The sequence below is a fragment of the Salmo trutta genome, chromosome 4 (genome assembly GCF_901001165.1).
Source record: "Salmo trutta chromosome 4, fSalTru1.1, whole genome shotgun sequence".
In the NCBI taxonomy this organism is placed as follows: domain Eukaryota; kingdom Metazoa; phylum Chordata; class Actinopteri; order Salmoniformes; family Salmonidae; genus Salmo; species Salmo trutta.
Window position 1 is genome coordinate 37,128,883 of NC_042960.1, and position 24,877 is coordinate 37,153,759.

At 41.6% G+C, this 24,877-nt stretch overlaps 1 protein-coding gene across 1 annotated transcript in view; it reads right to left on the bottom strand.

Annotated features, from left to right (window-relative positions):
- Nucleotides 1-7,911: 7,911 nt before the first annotated feature.
- LOC115192311 (glial cell line-derived neurotrophic factor-like) overlaps nt 7,912-24,877 on the bottom strand; it is a 56,255-nt gene continuing 39,289 nt past the window's right edge. Inside the window, exon 4 of the mRNA XM_029750651.1 lies at nt 7,912-9,376. Coding sequence (XP_029606511.1) covers nt 8,970-9,376 — 407 coding nt within the window. The 3' untranslated portion in view covers nt 7,912-8,969. The remainder of the gene's footprint in view (nt 9,377-24,877) is intronic.

The window sequence follows — 24,877 nt, forward strand, 5'->3', positions numbered from 1 at the left end:
CTCTACCCTTTTGATCTAATGACTCTGCCTCCTCACAGAAAAATCTGCAGAGCTGGGAAGATTGCACCCCCCCATATATAACATTGTATTGGTTGCAAGAATTTTGTATAGTAATTTAAATTGATAAATTTGTAGTTTTGAATCCGGCGTTGTGTTGCGTGTCAATTCATAAATCATGTGCCATGTCAATGTGTACATCAAAAATCTTTTCCAAACTATTTAGCAATTTATATGGCACAGCTGTCAATTTTTTGGTCCTTAAATTAAATTGGTATATGTTTTTATTTATCACACTTTTCTTTAACCATTTATGTTCTTTAATGCAGGGCCGACATACAAGTTCCTTACTTTTTCCCCTTCTACTTGCCTCTTCCATTTTTGTGGTAAAGCTGCAATTAGTTGGTTGTAATTTTGGGTAGAGCAGACATTTCCATATGTCTGTGTTAGCTGCATGTGTGACATAACTCCACCAGTCCTATTTATGATGTCGTTCACTAAAATTATAACTTTTTTAAACATTTCATCAAAAAATACGTTTTTTTTAAAATCAATTAGTATATTTGAGTTTAACCACAATATTTGTTGTATTATTTGTTCTGTCTTTTCAGGTGGATTAAACCGAAATTGCAACCAACTTTCTAAGGCTTGTTTAAAAAATAACTATATTTCCTTTTCAAACAACCGAAAGTGAGCAGTTGTAATCTGAATAAAGGGGAAAAGGCCATTCTTGAACATGGGGTGAGACATTCCTACCAATTTACTAGAGAACCAGTTTGGATTTAAGTATAACTTTTGTATGACTGATGCCTTTAGTGAGAGGTCTAATGCTTTAATATTTAATCATTTCTGCCCTCCGAATTCGTATTCGTTATATAAATAGGCCCTTTTAATTTTGTCTGGCTTGCCATTCCAAATAAAATTGAATATTTTTGTTCATATAATTTAAAAAGCAGGTCACTAGGTGTAGGCAAAACCATAAGCAAATAGGTAAACTGTGATATGACTAAAGAGTTAATCTGGGTGATTTTTCCACAAATAGACAGGTATTTTCCTTTCCATGATAGCAAGATATTATCTATTTTTGCTAACTTCTATAAAAATGTATTGGAGTGAGATCATTTCTTTCTTTTGGGATTTATATACCGAGTATGTCCACATCCCCGTCAGACCATTTTATTGGTAAACTACACGGTAATGTAAAATTTGCACTTTTTAGTGATTCAATACGTAATTTGGTTTTAATCCAGCGAGGTTAGCAAAAGTATCTAGATCCTCTATGAGGCTGTGGATGATTCTAATTGCGGTTTTAAAAGAAATCATGAATCATCAGTATTCAATGACACCTTCGTTTTTAAGCCATGGATTTCTAATCCCTTAATTTTATTGTTGGATCTAATTTTAACAGCTAACATTTCGATGCCGATAGTGGACAACCTTATTTTACTCCTCTAGATAGTTTAAAACTTTCTGAGATGTAGCCGTTATTTACTATTTTAAACCTGCTATACATAACTTTAACCCATTTTATAAGACATTCCCAAAAATTGAAATATTCTAGGCATTTATATATAAACTCCAGTCGAACTTTATCAAAAGCCTTTTCAAAATCAGCTATGAAAACCAGGCCTGGTATCCCCGATATTTCATAGTATTCTATTGTTTCCAGTACTTCTCTTATATTATCGCAAATGTATCATCCATGTAAAAAACCTGTCTGATTAGGATGAATAATATCTGACAATACTTTTTTAATTCTATGTGCCAAGCATTTAGCTATGATTTTTGCTTCACAACACTGATGTGTAAGAGGCCTCCATTTTTTTTTAAATGGACTGGATCTTTATATATACCACTTGGGTACTGTTTCAGTAAAAATTATATCAGACCTCCTTGTTGCATGTCCGATAATCTACCATTTATATAGGAGTGGTTAAAACATGCTAATAACGGTCCTCTGATTATATCAAAAAAGGTTTGGTATACTTCCACTGGTATGCCACCCAGCCCTGGACTTTTCCCAGCCTTAAATGCTTTAATTGCATCAAGAAGTTCCTCCTTTGTAATTTGGCCTACACATGAGTCTTTCTGTACAGATGTTAATTTGACATTAATATTAGGGAAAAAATCCATACAATTAGCTTCGGTCGGTTACTCCTTTTCTACAAACGACTGTGCAATTTATCTGCTTATTTTATCAGCATTGCTCCACGTAGACGCAAGAAAAAAATACTTACTTTCTAATTTGAAGCATTATGATGCCTAGACACCATTGACGCTCGCAGCCTGTCTGTTTTCTCTCATTCTCTCATGACCCTAAACATACTGCTAAAGTAACACTCGAGTAGTTTAAGGGGAAACATTTAAATGTCTTGGAATGGCCTAGTCAAAGCCCAGACCTCAATCTAATTGAGAATCTGTGGTATGACTTAAAGATTGCTGTACACCAGCGGAACCCATCCAACTTGAAGGAGCTGGAGCAGTTTTTCCTTGAAGAATGGGCAAAAATCCCATAGCTAGATGTGCCAAGCTTATAGAGACATACCCCAAGAGACTTGCAGCTGTAATTGTTGCAAAGGTGTCTCTACAAAGTATTGACTTGGGGGGGTGAATAGTTATGCACGTTCAAGTTTTCAGCTGTTTTGTCTTATTTCTTGTTTGTTTCACAAAAAAACATGTTTTGCATCTTCAAAGTGGTAGGCATGTTGTGTAAATCAAATGATACAAACCCCCCCAAAATCTATTTTAATTCCAGGTTGTAAGGTATAACAAAATAGAAAAAATGAGAAGGGGCATGAATACTTTCGCAAGCCACTGTATAGACGAGCTCGTTAAGAAGCAAAAATGTAAAGTTGCCTTTTTCTACAGAAACAGATTGTGCCTTTCTCTAAACAGTAGAAAGCAGATTATTCTGTCAACATTTTTATCTGTTCTTGATTATGGCGATATTATTTATCAAAGTGCAGCTGCTACTCTTTAACCTTTGGATGCCATCTACAATAGTGCCCTTCATTTTGTTACAGGTGACAGTTTGATACTCATCACTGCATCCTGTATCAAAAGGTTGGCTGGACTTTGCTATAGACTCGTGCTGTTATGATCAACCCTGTTCAAATCAAATGTGTTTATAAAGCCCTTTTTACATCAGCAGATGTCACAAAGTGCTGATATAGAAACTCAGCCTAAAAAGCAAGCAATGCAAATGTAGAAGCACGGCAGCTAGGAAAAACTCCCTAGAAAGGCAGGAACCTAGGAAGAAACCTAGAGAGCAACCAGGCTCTGAGGGTTGGCCAGTCCTCTTCTGACTTTATTTGCCACTTAATAGTCACTTACTATGGTGATTTTTATGAAGTTGAATATGTGGTCTTCATGATATAATGTTAAAATGAGGTGAAATCAAAAGTGACCAAGTAACAATTCTCAAAAGGCACTGAATTGGTGGAATAACCCAAATACATGGGAGAAACAAAGAAGCCAAATACGTTTTTATGATGAACCCAGATCTGCATTCAGTGTTTACTTAAAAGCCTTTTATTCCTATAGTAAGAACTAGTTATAAATATACAGTCACAAACCTTCCTTAATTAAACTAGGCCTATTGCAAATGTACAATATATGCCCCTTTCTATATTTCTATCTATCTAAATGCTCAATTTTGTCAGGAGAATGGTTAGGTGTATGTAAAGAAATACATATCAGGATAGGCAATACATTTTCATCAAGGTTGAAAAAAACTTTATTTCTTAAAGAGGTACAAAAATAGTGTCCATATGACCTTTTAGACATAACAATAACATCCATAAAAACAACATAAAAACAACATAAACCCGACACAAGTATGCAACGCAAGAATGCAATTAGCTATGCAGGAGGCAATCATATATATTCACTTTGAGTTCTGGGGCTGCACACGTTTGCATATTTTTGCTAAGGAACCACGCAGAATCACCATTTTGCTTAGCTAATTGTAGCTCTTGCATTGTGTACTTGTGTAGGGTATAAATTAGGGTTTAGAGCTACATCTAAAGGGAACAGATGTGTTTGGTCTCTGATACTGTGCCAGGGACTGGCACTCATCTCTCATATAAAAAGTTAGTGGATATACCTCTCTATGTATGTATGCGTGTGTATGCATGTGTGTCCATGTGTGTGCGTGTGTGACTTGCTTGGAAACATTCTTGCTCTTTCACAGAGAAAACAAAAGTAACATTTAAAAAAGCATACATGGCCATTTCATAAATAATAAATATCTGATATTTGTAAGAACAAGTGTATTACATGAAATACAATAAATAAATAATTTTGATGTAATAAATAATTTCCCTAATGTACAGTAAGGCGATAATGAGATGCATAGCATCTAACAGGGAAGTTCAGTTTGGACTTAATCAGTGAGTGAAAGCCAAGAAAGCCAAGATGGCGCCGGAGAAGAAGACTGACGTTTTACGTGTTCCTATCCAATTGAGTTTTTTTTTTTCTTTTTGTTGTTTGTAACTTCTTTTTTTACTCATTTTGCACATAATGTTGCTGCTACCGTCTCTTATGACCGAAAATAACTTCTGGACATCAGAACTGCGATTACTCAACACGAACTGGCAGAATTTTTTTTTTCCTTTAACGAGTCCGACGAGCCAGACGTGAATGACATACTGCTTTCCCAGGAACAGGCCCAGATCCCCATCATTTGCGCAAAGAGAAGGCTGAGAGAAAGGGGCCGGAGGGCGGGCTGCCTTCTGAGAATTCGTAGGTGATTGAATAAACCATCACTGCCTTCCATTCTACTAGCAAACGTGCACACTTTGAAAAATTAAATCGATGACCTACGTGGAAGATTAAACTACCAACGGGACATTCAAAACTGTAATATCTTATGCTTCATGGAGTCGTGGCTGAATGATGACATTATCAACATACAGCTGGCTGGCTATACGCTTTATTGGCAGGATAGAACAGCAGTGTCTGGTAAGACAAGGGGCGGCTGACTGTGTATTTTTGTAAATAACAGCTGGTGCACGATATCTAAGGAAGTCTCAAGGTTTTGCTCGCCTGAGGTAGAGTATCTCATAATAAGCTGTAGACCACACTATCTACCTAAAGCGTTTTCATCTGTATTTTTCGTAGCTGTCTACATACCACCACAGCCTGACGCTAGCACTAAGATGAGCTGTATTCCGCCATAAGCAAACAGGAAAATGCTCACCCAGAGGCGGCGTTCATAGTGGCTGGGGACTTTAATGCAGAGAAACTTAAATCGGTCTTACCAAATTTCTATCAGCATGTTAAATGTGCAACCAGAGGGAAAAAAACTCTGGACCACCTTTACTCCACTAACAGAGACGCATACAAAGCTCTCCCTCACCCTCTATTTGGTAAATCTGACCAAAATTCTATCCTCCTGATTCCTGCTTACAAGCAAAATTAAAGCAGGATGCACTAGTGACAATAAAAAAGTGGTCAGATGAAGCAGATGCTAAGCTACAGGACTGTTTTACTAGCACAGACTGGAATATGTTCAGGGATTCCTCCGATGGCATCGAGGAGTACATCACATCAGTCATTGGCTTCATCAATAAGTGCATCGGTGACATTGTCCCCACAGTGACCATACGTACATACCCAAACCAGAAGCCATGGATTACAGGGAACATCCGCACTGAGCTAAAGGCTAGAGCTGTCGCTTTCAAGGAGTGGGACTCTAACTCGGAAGCTTATAAGAAATCCCGCTATGCCCTCCGACTAACCAACAAACAGGCAAATCGTCAATACAGGACTAAGATCGAATCGTACCACACTGGCTCTGATGCTCGTCAGATGTGGCAGGGCTTGCAAACCATTACAAACTACAGAGGGAAGCACAGCCGACAGCTGCCCAGTGACATGAGCCTACCAGACGAGCTAAACTATTTCTGTGCTCGCTTCGAGGAAAATAACACTGAAACATGCATGAGAGCACCAGATGTTCCAGAAGACTGTGTGATCACGCTCTCCGCAGCCGATGTGAGTAAGACCTTTAAACAGGTCAACATTCACAAGGCCGCAGGGCCAGACGGATTACCAGGACGTGTACTGCGAGCATGCACTGACAAACTGGCAAGTATCTTCACTGATACTTTCAACCTCTCCCTGTCTGAGTCTGTAATACCAACATGTTTTAAGCAGACCACCATAGTCCCTGTGCCCAAGAACACTAAGGTAACCTGCCTAAATGACTACCAACCCGTAGCACTCACGTCTGTAGCCATGAAGTGCTTTGAAAGGCTGGTCATGGCTCTTATCAACACCATTATCCCAGAAACCCTAGACCCACTCCAATTTGCATACCGCCCTAAAAGATCCATATTTCTTATTCTTATTTTTTTAACTGCATTGTTGGTTAGGGGCTTGTAAGTAAGCATTTCAGTGTTGTATTCGGCTCATGGGGTGGCAGGGTAGCCTAGTGGTTAGAGTGTTGGACTAGTAACTGAAAGGTTGCAAGTTTTAATCCCCAAACTGACAAGGTACAAATCTGTCGTTCTGCCCCTGAACAAGGCAGTTAACCCACTGTTCCTATGCCATCATTGAAAATAAGAATTTGTTCTTAACTGACTTGCCTAGATAAATAAAGGTAAAAAAACACAAACCAGACATGAACTGAAGGCAGAATAAAGACTGGTAATTTTCTTTGTTCACACTTTGCCAGTCCCTAAATATAGTGCTGTGAACAATGAGAAAACACAAAATCTATGTGTTATGGTTGAAGCACATAGTTAAAATAGGATGGAAATCTCTCTCAGTACATGCTTTGGTGATGGGATCCGGGTAAAAAAAAAACAAGATTGAGACAGTGAATGACATCATGAAAAGAACAATAGCAGTGTATGGATACATCTTTCAATAGACTCTTGATTGTTTGTTACTGTGAATACAAACAAGTCTTGAAAGACTGATCATAACATTGCTATAATGAACGATAGTTCTCCAGATGATATCAAACTACAAAGAGATTGAGGAGATATATGTCTTTCCGCTAATGTAAAACATTACAGCATGGTCCTGAGAGAATGGTGCAGAACTATACAATGTACACAATGTTATACTACACACAGATGAAAATATAACCTTACTTTACGGAAATCTACTCTACAAGCTCCAACAGTTGAACAAAAATGCTTCACTTAAAAAAAGTAACACCACTTGATATAAATCAAAAATATAATGCAATATGTGTGATACATTACTATGCAAACCTTCGCCTTGTTTGTATATACCGTATCTACATGGCGTTTTATTTTCTCTACCATATGTCTCCATTTAATTGGTCAGGTGTGGAGAGGCAGCCAATCAGAAGACAATATGTACTTATGTATTACATTCAAATGTTCCTTTAACACAGCTGCAACAGAGTGGTGTAAATGAAAAGTTACATTTGTCCATCACATGGATAAACAATATGATATGAGATAGGATATATATCACAATAAAAAGCATTATAAGCACATTCAGAATAACAGTTGGCAATATGCTCAATTATCTTTGTAATCCAAAACCTTGAGTTGACTTCGGTGATATGCACATTCAGAGCTGAAAATAAACCATGTGTGTCAGGCAGCATGAGGTATGGCTGGTCCACGACTGACCTTGGCCCTGTGATGGCATCCTACAACACACTGTTTCTAGACATGTACAGTAAACAAGTTGGGCCAAGCTACAAACAAGTGCCTCAGATTCTGCAAGTCTTAATCTAGGTAGGTACAGTTGATACAGTTTTGGTATTGTTCTCAAGGCATGCATGAGTTCTGAGTTAGTAAAGTAAGAGTAGATGTGTGCTTAGTGACTGGAAATAACTGAATACCATGGTGTATGTCTATGTAATTTCATTCCCATAGCCTGTGTATAGAGACAGTGGGAGATGGGATTATATTGTTTTTTAATTATTTTCTACAAATTGCTCAAATCTACCTTGCTATGACATTAAGAAACCCTATTTGGATGAGCAGCCAATGAAGAAGTTAACATAAAAATGCATAAAGGTTATTTTGGTCTTATTAGAGAGCCTTCGAAACCAAACAACTTCACTTCTCACTTATACAGTCAGTTTCCCTGTAACACACAATGCTTCTCTTCTGGTTTAGAGTTATGGTCCAATGGTCCACAACTTTTGCAGATGAGGGCAGACACCAAGTGAGGTCCACCTTCTTATGGGGCATCTTGCTGTCAGCACAGGGAGTGAGTCATAGGGAGGAAGACTACTCCCAAAGCCATGTATTTAGAGAGTTGGGCCAATGCGGTTTCTGCATTTTGATGCATTTACATGACACTTCAACATTATATGGCAGCCATGTTAGCGCCACATTAACATTACATTGGGAATATTTAAACATTAATATGTAACTTAATGTCTAGAATGATAACAATATTCAAAATTCTAAAAGTTGGCCTAACTCTCTAAACATATGACTACTCCTAACCACCCCAGTCCCTGCCAAGGAGCTCCAGTCCTCTCCAGTCTCCAGAGCTGCGACTCCTGGGCTCTGACTGAGGATGCAGCTCCTCTGTTAGACATAGGGATTGACAGGAAAGGGGAAGGGAAAGGGGGATACCTAGTCAGTTGCACAACTGAATGCATTCAACCGAAATGTGTCATCCGCACTTCCTCTGAATCAGAGAGGTGCAGGGGGCTGCCTTAAATTGATATCCATGTCATCGGCGTCCGGGGAGCAGTTGTTGTTGAGGGCTAACTGCCATGCTCAAGGGCAGGGTGTATCTCTATTCTGCATCCGTGCTGTTTCCCGACCCAAGAATCCGGGTTTATCCAAAGTAGATCCACGTCAGGAGGAGAACCAAATTTTGGGCCAAGGCTTCGATCCAGGCTCTGATCCAGCCTTTTTACCCAACACGCACAGTGAAGGCATCTCAGAATCTTCTTCTCTTCACCCTAAAGCTTTTTTATGCATGTGTGTTCTGCAGGTAGTCTTCTTCTTACTCTCTGCCCATCACCCCACACAGCTACAGTTAGCTGCAGACAGCCACTTGATGGTTTGCCATATAGTCTGGGCATCCATGAAGGAGACAGTCTCATAGCGAGTGGGCCGGCAGCATGGGTGGGCACTCACTTTCCTGCCTGAGATACTTCCGTTTTCTGTCAGGGCCTTGAGGGCCAAGTCGTAGTTCTTACGGGAGCTCGAACACGTCCCCATACAGTACTTAAACAGGACGATCTCGTCTGAGTCAAAGCCCAGGCCTAGGTCTCTGACACGCATCTCCTTCTTCTCCATGCGGCAGTCCCGGCTGCTGTTCTTGGGCTTCTTGCGGGCGCCTCTTCGGGAGGGGTCGGGGTCTGTGGGCGAGCGTTGCCACCTGCCCGGGTAGCTCTTTCCATCATCCTCCAGACTGCGGTTCTCTACAGGAGAAAGGACATACAGTTGAAGTCGGAAGTTTACATACACCTCAGCCAAATACACTCAAACTCAGATTTTCACAATTCCTGACATTTAATCCTAGTAAAAATTCCCTGTCTTAAGTCAATTAGGATCACCACTTTATTTTAAGAATGTGAAATGTCAGAATAAGAGTAGAGGGAATGACTTATTTCAGCTTTTATTTCTTTCATCACATTCCCAGTGGGTCAGAAGTTTACATACACTCAATTAGTATTTGGTAGCATTGCCTTTAAATTGTTTAACTTGGGTCAAACATTTCAGGTTGCCTTCCACAAACTTCCCACAATAAGTTGGGTGAATTGTGGTCCATTCCTCCTGACAGAGCTGGTGTAACTGAATCAGGTTTGTAGGCCTCCTTGCTCGCACACGCTTTTTTAGTTCTGCCCACAAATGTTCTATGGGATTGAGGTCAGGGCTTTGTGATGGCCACTCCAATACCTTGACTTTGATGTCCTTAAGCCATTTTGCCACAACTTTGGAAGTATGCTTGGGGTCATTGTCAATTTGGAAGACTCATTTGCAACCAAGCTTTAACTTCCTGACAAATGTCTTGAGATGTTGCGTCAATATATCCAAATACTTGTCCTACCTCATGATGCCATCTATTTTGTGAAGTGCACCAGTTCCTCCTGCAGCAAAGCACCCCCACAACATGATGCTGTCACCCGCGTGCTTCATGGTTAGGATGGTGTTCTTCGGCTTACAAGCCTCCCACTTTTTCCTCTAGATGTAACGATGGTCATTATGGCCAAACAGTTCTATTTTTGTTTCATCAGACCAGAGGACATTTCTCCAAAAAGAACGATCTTTGTCCCCATGTGCCGTTGCAGACTGTAGTCTGACTTTTTTTATGGCGGTTTTGGAGCTGTGGCTTCTCCTTGCTGAGCGGCGTTTCGGGTTATGTCGATTTAGGACTCGTTTTACTGTGGATATAGATACTTTTGTACCTGTTTCCTCCAGCATCTTCACAAGGTCCTTTGATGTTGTTCTGGGATTGATTTGCACTTTTCACACCAAAGTACGTTAATCTCTAGGAGACAGAATGCATCTCCTTCCTGAGCGGTATGACAGCTGCGTGGTCCCATGGTGTTAATACTTGCGTACTATTGTTTGTACAGATGAACGTGGTACCTTCATGCGTTTGGAAATTGCTCCCAATGATGAACCAGACTTGTGGAGGTCTACAAAAATGTTCTGAGGTCTTGGCTGATTTCTTTTGATTTTTCCACGATGTCAAGCAAAGAGGCACTGTGTTTGTTTGAAGGTAGGCCTTGAAATACATCCACAGGTACACCTCCAATTGACTCAAATGACGTCAATTAGCCTATCAGAAGCTTCTATAGCCATGACATAATTTTCTGGAATTTTCCAAGCTGTTTAAAGGCACAGTCAACTTAGTATATGTAAACTTCTGACCCACTGGAATTGTGATACATTGAATTATAAGTGAAATCTGTCTGTAAACAATTGTTGGAAAAATGACTTGTGTCATGCACAAAGTAGATGTCCTAACCGACTTGCCAAAACTATAGTTTCTTAATAAGAAATTTATGGAGTGGTTGAAAAACGAGTTTTAATGACTCCAACCTAAGTGTATGTAAACTTCCGACTTCAACTGTATAAGAAAATCAAATGAATCATTATGATACACACTGTGCTCTTAACATATAGTGTTTTCAACTGGTACACAGCCCTATTTGGTAAAAGACAATTCCATATAATGGCAAGAACAGCTCAAATAAGCAAAGAGAAATGACAGTCCATCATTACTTTAAGACATGAAGGTCAGTCAATCCAGAACATTTCAATAATTTTTTAAGTTTCTTCAAGTGCAGCCGCAAAAACCATAAAGCGCTATGATGAAACTCGCTCTCATGAGGACCGCCACAGGAAAGGAAGACCCAGAGTTACCTCTGCTGCAGAGGATAAGTTCATTAGAACTAACTGCACTTCAGATTGCAGCACAAATAAATGCTTCACAGAGTTCAAGTAACAGACACATCTCAACAACTGTTCAGAAGAGACTGCGTGAATCAGGCCTTCATGGTCAAATTGCTGCAAAGAAACCACTACTAAAGAACACCAATAAGAAGAACAGACTTGCTTGGGCCAAGAAACATGAGAAATGGATAGTAGACTGGTGGAAATATGTCCTTTGGTCTAATGAGTCCAAATTTGAGATGTTTGGTTCCAGCCGCTTCATCTTTGTGAGAGGCAGAGTTGGTGAACAGATGATCTCCACATGTGTGGTTCCCATCGTGAAGTATGGAGGAGGTGTGATGGTGCTTTGCTGGTGACACTGTCGTGATTTATTTAGAATTTAAAGTACAAAACCAGCATGGCTACCACAGCATTCTGCAGCGATACGCCATCTGGTTTGTGCTTAGTGGGACAATCATTTGTTTTTCAACAGGACAATGACCCAAAACACACCTCCAGGCTGTGTAAGGGCTATTTGACCAAGGAGAGTGAGGGAGTGCTGAATGAAATGACTTGGCCTCCACAATCCCCCGACCTCAACTTAATTGAGATGGTTTGGGATGAGTTGGACCACAGAGTAAAGGAAAAGCAGCCAACATGTGCTCAGCATATGTGGGAACTCCTTCAAGACTGTTGCAAAAGCATTCCTCATGAAGCTGGTTGAGAGAATGCCAAGAGTGTGCAAAGCTGTTTCCAAGGCAAAGGGTGGCTACTTTGAAGAATCTAAAATCTAAAATATACCCTACCGTTCAAAAGTTTTAGAACACCTACTCATTCAAGGGTTTTTCTTTATTTTTACTATTTCTACTTTGTAGAAAAATAGTGAAGACATCAAAACTATGAAATAACACATATGGAATCATGTAGTAACCAAAAAATATATATCATACATTTTATGTATTTTATATTTCAAATTCTTCAAATAGCCACCCTTTGCCATGATGACAGCGTACTCTTTGCATTCTCTCAACCAGCTTCACCAGGAATGCTTTTCTTGAAGGAATTCCCACATATGCTTAGCGCTTGTTGGCTGCTTTTCCGACGAAAACCATCTCAATTTGGTTGAGGTCGGGGGATTGTGTGGCAGCGAAGTGAATATTACAATGACTAGCGATGAATGGTCCCGTGTGGCTCAGTTGGTAGAGCATGGTGTTTGCAACGCCAGGGTTGTGGGTTTGATTCCCATGGGGGACCAGTACTGAAAAAAAACAATTTATGAAATGTATGCATTCACTGGGTAAGAGCGTCTGCTAAACGACTAAAATGTAAATTAAATATTGAATCTTTCTTTGGAATCACATGTACTTAAAAGGGAATTTCGCCCTGGCTCTGCCACGGCATATGTGACACATTTCAGGAAACTAGGCATATGTTGCACTTCACTACTTCACAGGAGAAGCATTTGAACGTAAACATACATTTATTATCAAAATAGATTTTGTTGGCATAAATGCCTTCTGGAACATATGAACTTTCATGTGCCTTAATAAGAAACTTGTATTCCATCTGTAAACACACATACAATTCTTAAATTACGGGCCTAGTTGGTTTATCCATGGAAAAAGTGATTGGCTGAGATAATGGATGGGCTGGACATGCCAGGAGATATATTTTGGATTGGTCTGACATGTAGCATGCTTCTGGTTATAACGTAAGCTGCTCAGTATGTGTTGATAGTCCTTTCTACTGGGCCGTTTTTGAAATATATAACGTTAGCCATCGAGAACTACAAAAGTTTTTTTACTTTTCTCAACAACATTGATGCCCTGAATTTAGCAGGCGCTATCGACAGATCAGTTGGAAAAAGTAATTTGCTACTTTCTGCACACACCGCGGTCGGTGTGAACCGGAGTGACTTGACACAAACAAAATGGAGTTAAATGGTTCCAGCAGTATGTCGTGAAGCATTCATCCATGTATACGGGTAATAGTCTAACTCAATTTTCAGATATTATACATTTCTAATTTTGTCCGCAAACAATTTCATTGCAAGTTAAAGCGTACTGTTAGCTAGCTGGAAAACATTAACTTGCTGGCTCGCTAGCTAACATTACATGCATGATCTGTGTAGTAATATTATTTAAATCACAAATCCATTTGCGTTCTTAGTAATAGCCTAATGTTAGCTAGCTAACATTGAACCTGGTTGGTTAGCTTTAGCTACCTTGAGATTCATACTACACAGCTATGACAATGTTAGTAGTATGAGTTGGGATTATACAGGTTCATTGTCTAGCTAGCTAGCTAGCAAGCTACATGTCTAAACAAAACACTTCGCCAGATGATTACATGACCCATCAAGTTAGCCAGGTGTGTCTGGGGTTGATTATGCCATCTATTGTATTTCATGAACATGTGTACATGTCTAGTCAATAGTGACCCATCCACTTAGCTAGATGTGTCTGGGGGTTGGTTATAGCATTTCCTTCATATGACCCATCAATTTAGACAAGTGTGTCAGGTAAGCGTCATCTAATAATTATAAAATATCTATAAAATAATTTTATCTGGACACTTCCACTTTCATATTGCTACTATGCAAGTAACCATTTCACTGTATGTTTTACACCTTCTGTATCCTGTGCATGTGACAAATCAACTTTTAATTTTATTTGATATAGTGTGTGTTTACCAGAGACAGCAATGTGAAGAACAATATGACCTGCACCAAAGTCAGATTAGGATATAGGCCAAGGACAAGATAAAGTATATTTTTACAAGCATTTTTTTGTTATTGTAGTCTACTACTTTCACCACTTTTAGTCCTGAAATCTTTGGTTGTTTACTAAACGAATTACTCTGTTTAGCAAATGGCCTGTCATGTGTGCTCCCTCTCCGGCCTCTAGGTCACCAGGCTGCTTGTTATGGCGCACACCTGTCACCAGCGTTACGCACATAATGACACTCACCTGGACTCCATCACCTCCTTGATTACCTGCACTTTACATGTCACTCCCTTTGGTTTCTTCCCCTGTCGACATTGTTTCTGTTTCATGTTGGTGCGCTGTTCGTGTTTCTTGTTTTGTTCATTTATTTATTAAATGTATTCACTCCCTAAACTTGCTTCCCGACTCTCAGCGTTATATGGCCTGACATGTGAATCCTTCAATAGTTGGGTGGGGCTAAGGCTTAACAGGGTTTGCGCGACCCTGAATGGGTGTAGACAAAGAAGAGCTCTCCAGTAGGTGTACCAAAACATTCAAGGGCCATTTTGTCAAAAGTGGGGTTACAAGTTTATCAACTTTCAAAGCAGAATTACTTTCCCATTGTTCTTCAACTGTAGTGAATAATATACCAGTCTGTACTTTTATCCAATGTAAAAAACACCAGTTCCAATTTTGCTACATAAGACCGAATCGAGAAGGTCGGTCACATATAATCATTACTATATTAACAACATTATGTTTTTATCACAATTATCCAAACCTCAAGCTAGCACTAGCGCATTTTCATTTCACTGGTAGAATTGGGAGGTTTTGACTTCCTGTGTAGTCATATGCTCATAGTGAACCACAAAGTCCTGCATTCATATTGAATGCAGATACCGGCCGCTAAGGTAGATGGGGCGTGCCCACAAACATGGACGATGGCATTGTGTACTTCGAACGAACAACACAGAGCAATCTTAGAACTTCTGTTGGCAAGATTTCTTTTGACAATGTTTGCTTTTCACTAATGTTTGTCATCATGCCTATGTGGTGTTTTGTGCATGGCTGTGCTAATTACAAACAAGCGAGAAAATAAATTATCTATCATCGTTCTACCTACCAGAGATTTACCCAGATGCTGCCAGTGGTTTGCAGCTATCAAGAATGATGCGCCTTACGGTGACCAAATATTATCAGAGGAATTTTCAGGCTGAACTGATAGGGGAATCCATTTCGATGACACCTGAGAAGTGATGCGATAACATCCATTTTTTACTTCACAACAAAACAAAAGATTCTCAATTAGAGGTAATCTAACGTTAGCTACATAGCTAACTTACCTAAAAAGCTAGCTATCAATGTTGCAGTCCTGTATTAAATTCTGAAAGCCATCAACTGTCATTCCCTGATCTGTTTCACCTGTCTTTGTGCTTGTCTCCAGGTGTCACCAATCTTCCCCATTATCCCCAGTGTATTTATACCAGTATTCTCTGTTTGTCTGTTGCCAGTTCGTTTTGTTTTGTGAAACCTACCAGTGGTTTTCCCCTCGCTCCTGTCTGTTCTAGTTCCTGTTTTCTAATTTCTCCCAGTTTTGATCATTCTGCCTGTCCTGACCCTGAGCCTGCCTGCCGTTCTGTACCTTGCCACACCACACTGTATTATTGACCCCTGACTGCTCTGACCCTGAGACTGCCTGCCGTTCTAGACCTTTTGCACCCTATCTGGATTACTGACCTCTGCCTGCCATTGACCTGTCGTTTTGCCTGCCCCATACTAGTAATACACTTTTGTTACTTCGACACTGTCTGCATTTGGGTCTTACCTGAAACATGATAGCACGAACTGGCCATGATTGACCCAGCAGACTCAGACCAGCTCCGCAATGCCATCTCCTCTCAAGGAGCCACCATTGGAAGGCACAAGGAGTTTCTTCGTGATCTTATGGAAGGGTGCCAGACCTTGGTCAAACGCCATAACCAAGTGTTGCTTGTCATGGTGAAGCGTCCACATTGCTGGAGCAATTCCGCGGGTTGTCTGTTAGGCAGCCTACCATGACGGTAACCTCCCAGCCCCTCAGTAACCCGTCTGTTAGCAGCGCCGCCTCCCCGGTTTCCTGGGAAGCCTGCTTACCTCTCCGGAATGCTTCGATGGAGAGTCGGGCACCTGTCTGGCGTTTCTCGCTCAGTGTTCACTCATCATCGAGCTGCAGCCCTCCTCCTTCCCCTCGGCACCACTCTAAGATAGCGTACCTCCTCACGCTGATGTCTGGAAAGGCTCTCGTCTGGGCTACAGCCGTATGGGAACAATTGTCAGTCGTATGCTTTTGTCTGGAGGAGTTTGTGGCAGAGGTAAAGAAGGTTTTTGATGCTTCATTGTCCAGGAGAGAGGCTGCCCGGAAGTTACTCCAGCTTCGGCAAGACTCCCGCATTGTGGCAGCCTATGCGGTGGATTTCCACACGTCGGCAGCTGAGAGTGCCTGGAAACCGAAAGCGCTGTTCGACATGTTCCTTCACGAAGTATCGGAGGAAGTAAAGGACGAACTTGCAGTCCGAGAACTACCGACGGATCTCGACTCGCTCATCACCTTGACCATTCAGATCGATGGGCGACTACGGGAACGAAGGAAGTCCCCAAGGGCTCCATTGCAGAGAGAACCTGAGGCTACCCGAGTCCCAGAGAGTCTCCGAAGACTGCAGATTCACCTCTTCCCAAGCCTTTGCCACTAGGCAGAGCTAGGCTGTCTCCAGCTGAACAGCTATACAGGCTTCACAGACTACTGGTCATTTCGTCTTCACCTGTCCACTAAAAGACCAAGCTCACCGGTAGGAGCGAGTACTCTGGTGGGCCATACGGATAACTTTTTTTTCTCTCCCCTTACTCGTACCGCTTTTCATGCAATTTTGCTATGGGGGAACCAGTTGAAATCTCTGGGGCCGATGAGAGCTTCATGGACGCTACCCTGGTTTCTGAGCTGGACATCCCCACTCAGCCCCTCTCCATTCCCATGGACGTTAGAGCACTGGACGGGCACTCTATAGGCCAGATCACCCACAATAACACCCCCCATCAACCTACATGTGTCAGGGAACCACAGCAAGACGATCCAATTCCTGCTCATTAAGTCTCCTCAGGTTCCCGTGGTATTGGGATTCTCCTGGCTCCAGCGACACAATCCTCTCATTGACTGGTCTGCTGGTGCCATCAAGGGCTGGAGCCCATTCTGCCACGCCCATTGCCTGAAGTCAGCGCAGCCTGCCCCAGAACGTCTTCCTGGGGGCTCGGAAGTTGCCCCGGACCTCTCCGCCATTCCCGCAGAGTACCAGGACCTCCGGGAGGTGTTAAGTAAGGCCTGGACCACTTCACTTCTGCCGCACCGACCATATGACTGCGGGATTGACCTTCTCCCAGACACCACTCCGCCCCGGGGACGACTGTACTCTCTGTCGGGTCCGGAGACCAAGGCTATGGAGACCTACATTGAGGCCTCCTTAGCTGCAGGGTTCATCCGTCCTTCTGCCTCCCCCACCGGTGCAAGGTTCTTCTTTGTGGAGAAGAAGGACAAATCACTGCGCTCATGCATCAACAACCGCGGTCTCAACGACATCACGGTGAAGAACCGCTACCCGCTACCCCTCATCTCCTCGGCCTTCGAGCCACTCCAGGGGGCCACCGTGTTCTCCAAGCTGGACCTAAGGAACGCCTACCACCTGGTGCAGACACGGGAAGGGGACCAGTGGAAGACTGCCTTCAACAAGGCCAGCGGTCACTACAAGTATCTGGTCATGCCATTTGACCTTACCAATGCCCCTGCTGTGTTCAAGGCTCTGGTTAATGATGTTCTCCACGGCAGCTGCAACAATTCTTGGGATTCGCAACCTTTTATTGTCACTTTATCCTGGGTTACAGCACCCTGGCTTCCCCCCTGTCTGCATTCACCTCTCCCAAGGTTCCGTTCATGTGGTCCCCAGCTGCTGACCGGGCGTTCAGGGATCTCAAACACCGCTTCACCACAGCTCCCATCTTGGTTCATCCTGACCCGTCCCGCCAGTTCGTGGTGAAGGCCGATGCTTCGGATGTCGGAGTGGGGGCTGTCCTGTCCCAGCGTTCTGCCCTGGACCTCAAGTTACATCCCTGTGCCTTCTTCTCCCACCGCCGCAATGCCACAGAGAGGAACTACGATGTGGGGAATTGTGAGCTTATCACTCATTTTGTTGTAGATGGTACAGAATCTGATTCCACCAACATGCGCTTCCAACCCATAGCTCTGCAAAAGGTGAAGGTAAGTTGGCAAAAATATTTACAAGCTGATGGCTAAGATAGCTCAATTTACAGTAAGCATGGTATAAACATGAATTGGGTAGTGTTGTGTTTGTGTTATGGGGTTACAGGGGGTTAAAGGTAGCCTGAGGACCACAGTGTACTTTCCTGACCATGTAATCAATTTAGTCTACCCCTCTTCCCTTTTTTACCTTTTGTCTTTGTAAAACTCAGGTTATCTGGAATCATTCCACAGTGCCCTGCTGAAAAATACCCCTTCTTTAGCCCCCCAGCCATTCACTTTATTGACTTATCTTTCCTCTCAAAAGCAGCTCCCAATGTTCTCTCATTGTCCCGAAACAATTCACTTCCACAAAAAGTGTAAAACTCTAACACCACAACCTTGTCTATCCAGAAGATGTGCAGCACCAGCACAAAGAGTCTCAGCTTCCCCAGCCCACCATGCCAAACACCATTGTCAGTGTACCAAAGCCGGATAAATTACTATGGATGGTTTACACAGGCAGCCCAATTCTGATATTTTTTAAAATAATGGGTCTTGTGACCAATCAGATCAGTTCTGAAAAAGAGCTGATTTGATGAATACCAATTAGTGGGGAAAATATCAGCATTGGGTTGCCTATGTAAACACAGCTAGTGTGGCTCAGCATAAGACCATATAGAACAGGGGTCGCCAACCCTGTTTCTGGAGAGCTACCCTCCTGTAGGTTTTTGCTGCAATCCCAGTTGTAACTAACGTGGGTCATCTTATCAACCAGCTAATTATTAAAATAAGGTGTGCCAGATTAGGGTTGGAATGTAACCTACAGGACGGTAGCTTTCCAGGAACAGGGTTGGAGAGCCCTGATGTAGAACCACTATAAAATAAATATGGATATTTTCTATCAATCTTCTTTCTATAAGCTGCACAGGGCTCTGTAGCATCAAACATATGCGAGACATTCAAGTATCCAAAGAAACTATTTCATGCTAACTCAAGATAACTGGTATTCAACAAGAATGTTATATATGGTAAAAGTAACATACAGAAAAGATTGTATGAACAGTGTAGTGCAGTTCAGTGTGTCCGAGTGTGTCTCAGGTGTAGAGACACACAAGTGCAGAGAACTGTAGCTACAGATTGTTACACCAGATAATGTGATTTACTCAAAGATTTTTGATCGAGACAGGTGGGTGTCCACCCCAAAGTGCTGCATGTCATGATGACAGAGACCTCTCTCGATCAATAACAGAAGACTTGAAATAGACAAGACGGCAGCATACACATTGTTGGATAACTTCATGGAGCAAAAAAAGGTTTTGTTTAGAAAAACTGAGCATTTTCTAAATTCAAACTGACCCTCTGCAACAGGACACTGACATTTTATGAGACATTTCCCCAAAACGAGGACGAAGACAGCATCGCTAAGGTTGGTTAAAAATTCTCTGCGCTACACCAAACAGTACCTATCCTGTAACTCACAGTAATGGATACCAAAAATATTTGGTTAAATCACATAATCTGGTGTAACAATCTTTAGCTAAGAGAACTGGTGTTCATGAGGAAATTGGCATTCACAAATAAACAGAGTAAGAAAATCCAGTAAGATCAGTGTAGTAACGTTCAGGGAATACTTGTAAAGCTGTGGGATGAGTGTTGTCATGATCAAACTGCCATTCAGCTCCTGATGAGTTATCTGCTTGAAATCCAGCATAATGTCAATACAGTTCACAGGATACCATTCTGCTACAATGACACACGCAGGCAAATTAATTCTGTATCTAGAATCCACGGTATTGTCTGCAAGACAACAAAAAAAATATTGTAGATTGAATGACAGTTGAACTGTGTCAGCATAGCATCAAGATTAGGGTAGACTAGTTGAACATACATACTGTACATGTGCACAGGCACAGAGATTACATTTAGAACAATATTTAGCCTAATATGAATAAATATGGCATAACCCTCAATCTTTGCACAGTGACCAGACCGTACAAATATACCTAGGTAGGTAGGCAGACAGTATCTACCTGCAGCCATATCTATCAGGCATGCTTAGGCAAATAGTTTTATAGTAAAACCAGCTTCAGTTTTAGAGATTTGCAATAGTAAATTGTTGTATTATTGTTTCTCCTCACTGTTTGCTTGTAAGCCTAGCTAGATAGCTTTCTGGATATACAACACTTGTTATTTATATATGTTTGGAATCCTATCTTGCATCATGACTATAATTTTGTGAGATTTAAATGCATCCATGATCATAATCATAACCGACGTCAGCCCTTGTCAATTATGTTACATAGCTAGCTAGTAAAATTATTTACAGTTGCTGATGTTACACATTTGCTAACAAGTTACAAATGCGAGGCGTGGCACATAACAAGTTAGCAGGCACCAGGCTAATGTTAGCCAACTTCAGTCATAGGCTAATGTTTGCTGGTAAACCTAGCTTTAGTTGGCTGGTTGTAATGTTGTAGCTTGCTGTTTAGTAGCCATATGTACGACTTAAAAGAGAAAAGGTTTTACATTTGAGATACAAAAGATCTCCAATTGTAAAACCTCTTCTATTTTTTATCTATCCATCTCTTTGTTTCGAATCCTTTTCGCTATATTCCGGTTGAAACATGTATGGTTGAATGTCACCATGTAGCTAATAGAACATAAAAACATGTTCTATGGTCAAATTCCTGTTGGTGAGACGAATCACTTAAAGCCATTGCGTCTGTTCAGTTTTTTCAGTTTTGCCCGGAAAAGGATTGTGTCCACCTTTTCAAAAAAAGCCTGCTTTGGGGTGGGATGAGGGCCAGAGCACGAAGCACTGCCCAACACAAGTTGTAGTCTTTCAGAGACTGGAAAAAATGTGTCTGCTTGCATATGTAGCAATGATTCCGCTGGTAGGAATATCGCTGAAATACATCCAATGGCTCTATCGAACAAGGACAACCATTTTTTATTTTTTTTATTTTTTTGTATTTAACCTTTATTTAATCAGGTAGGCTAGTTGAGAACAAGTTCTCATTTACAACTGCGATCTGACCAAGATTAAGCAAAGCAGTGCGACAAAAACAAACAACACAGAATTACACATAAACAAACGTACAGTCAATAACACAATAGATAGAAAAAAATCTATGTACAGTGTGTGCAAATGTAGAAGAGTAGGGAGGTAGGCAATAAATAGGCCATAGAGGCGAAATAATTACAATTTAGCATTAACACTGGAGTGATAGATGTACAGATGATGTGCAAGTAGAGGTACTGGGGTACAAAATAGCAAGAGGGTAAGTAATAATATGGGGATGAGGTAGTTGGGTGTGCTATTTACAGATTTGCTGTGTACAGGTACAGTGATCAGTAAGCTGCTCTGACAGCTGATGCTTAAAGTTAGAGAGGGAGATTTAAGATTCCAGCTTCAGTGATTTTTTGCAATTCGATCCAGTCATTGGCAGCAGAGAACTGTAAGGAACCATATCTACATGCACAAAAACATATAGTACTATCTGTCTAACATAGAGCCTTCGCAAAATGCCACAAAACAGGACTACATTTACTTTTAGATCTTAACCCCCCCATCAACACACTGAAAGCCGTTATAGGGTGTATCGTTCAGCACAGACCTACCTTACTCCTAGACAATTATGTGTGAAATACATCTCACTGTCTGAGAAATGCCTCACCAGTACATGGTCTCAACCTATCAATAATGATCGTAACTTATATTAAAAATATTGGGTAGAAAATGTCCCATTATACCTACAAGGTATTGAACTGTACCATGTGAGTTCATGTGTGTACCTGTGAAGTGTACCTTTCAGTTTTTTGAACCTCAGGGAACAACACTGTACCCTAACCATACCCATACCCATAGCAAGATGGCACCGACAGAGATGGTCGCCTCTCTTTGAGTCCTTAGGAAACTATGCAGTATTTCGTTTTTATTTCTTACATTGTTAGCCCAGAAAATCTTAAGTGTTATTACATACAGCCGGGAAGAACTATTGGACATAAGAGCGACGTCAACTTTCCAACAATACGAACTGGAATACGACTTTCCCGAAGCGGATCCTTTGTTCGGACCACCACCCAGGATATTGGATCTAATCCCAGAGGCCGACCCAAAACAACGTTGCCGCAGAAGAGGTAGACGGAGCAGCCTCCTGGTCAGACTTCGAAGATGTGCACACCACCCACCGCTTCCGAGTATATTATTCGCTGATTTCCAGTCTCTAGACAACAAGGTGGATGAAATTAGGGCAAGAGTTGCCTTCCAGAGAGACATCAGAGATTGTAACATTCTCTGTTTCACAGAAACATGGTTCTTTCGGGATACGTTGTCGGAGTTGGTACAGCCACCGGGTTTCTTCATGCGTCGTGCCAACAGAAATAAACATCTCTCTGGGAAGAAGAAGGGCGGGGGTGTATGCTTTATGATTAACAACTCATGGTGTAATCATAATAACATACCGGAACTCAAGTCCTTCTGTTCACCTGACCTAGAATTCCTTACAATCAAATGCCAACCATATTATCTCCCAAGAGAATTCTCATCGATTATTGTCACAGCTGTGTATATCCCCCCTGAAGCAGATACCACGACGGCCCTCAGGGAACTTCACTGAGCTCTATGTAAACTGGAAACCATATATTCTGAGGCTGCATTTATTGTAGCTGGGGATTTTAACAAAGCAAATTTGAGAACAAGGCTACCTAAATTCTATCAGCGTATTGATTGCAGCACTCCCGCGGGCAATACACTGGACCACTGCTACTCTAACTTCCGTGATGCATACAAAGCCCCCCCCCCCGCCCTCCCTTCAGCAAATCTGACCATAACTCAATTTTTCTCCTACTGTCCTTCAGGCAGAAACTCAAACAGGATGTACCCGTGACTAAAACCATTCAGCGCTGGTTTGACCAATCGGAATCCAGGCTTCAAGAATGTTTTGATGACGCGGACTGGGACATGTTCCAGGCAGCCTCAGAGAATAACATTGATTTACATGCTGACTTCGTGAGTGAGTTTATAAGGAAGTGCATTGGAGATGTTGTACCCACTGTGACTATTAAAGCATACCCTAACCAGAAATTGTGGGTAGATGGCGGCATTCGCACAAAACTGAAATCACGAACCACCGAATTTAACCATGGATAGATGACCGTGAATATGGCCGAATAGAAACAGTGTAGTTATTCCCTCTGCAAGGCAATCAAACAAGCCAAATGTCGGTATAGGGACAAAGTGGAGTCGCAATTCAACAGCTCAGACACGAGCCGTATGTGGCAGGGTCTACAGGTATTTACAGATTACAAAAAGAAAACCAACCACGTCACAGACACCGACGTATTGCTCCCAGAAAAACGAAACACCTTTGCCTGCTTTAAGGATAATACAGTGCCACCGACACGGCCCACTACCAAGGACCGCGGTGCCCCCCCCCTTTCCTTCTCCGAGGCTGACGTAAGACATTTAAACGTGTTAACCCATCATATTTTCACGAGCTCATGTTGTCACATGTAGTTTTTTGGTATCACATGTTGATATTTTGCATCCCCATGTTGTCACATTTAATTCCCGAGATCGTGTTTTCACATGCTCACATGTTATCACGTTAACTTCACAAGATCACATGTGATCACGTAAAATGAATATGGTTTTTCCATAAGGGTGGTTAAAGCAACCATAACATTCTTTTGGAGAGATTGGAAACCCAAATTGGTCTACATGGACAAGTTCTGGCCTGGTTTAGATCTTATCTGTCGGAAAGATATCAGTTTGTCTCTGTGAATGGTTTGTCCTCTGACAAATCAATTGTAAATTTCGGTGTTCCTCAAGGTTCCGTTTTAGGACCACTATGGTTTTCACTATATATTTTACCTCTTGGGGATGTCATTCGAAAACATAATGTTAAATTTCACTGCTATGCGGACGACACACAGCTGTACATTTCAATGAAACATGGTGAAGCTCCAAAATTGCCCTCGCTAGAAGCCTGTGTTTCAGACATAAGGAAGTGGATGGCTGCAAACTTTCTACTTTTAAACTCGGACAAAACAGAGATGCTTGTTCTAGGTCCCAAGAAACAAAGAGATCTTCTGTTGAATCTGACAATTAATCTGGATGGTTGTACAGTCGTCTCAAATAAAACTGTGAAGGACCTCGACGTTACTCTGGACCCTGATCTCTCTTTTGAAGAACATATCAAGACTGTTTCAAGGACAGCTTTTTTCCATCTACGTAACATTGCAAAAATCAGAAACCTTCTGTCCAAAAATGACGCAGAAAAATTAATCCATGCTTTTGTTACTTCTAGGCTGGACTACTGCAATGCTCTACTTTCCGGCTACCCGGATAAAGCACTAAACAAACTTCAGTTAGTGCTAAATACGGCTGCTAGAATCCTGACTAGAACCCAAAAATTTGATCATATTACTCCAGTGCTAGCCTCCCTACACTGGCTTCCTGTTAAGGCAAGGGCTGATTTCAAGGTTTTACTGCTAACCTACAAAGCATTACATGGGCTTGCTCCTACCTATCTTTCCGATTTGGTCCTGCCGTACATACCTACACGTAC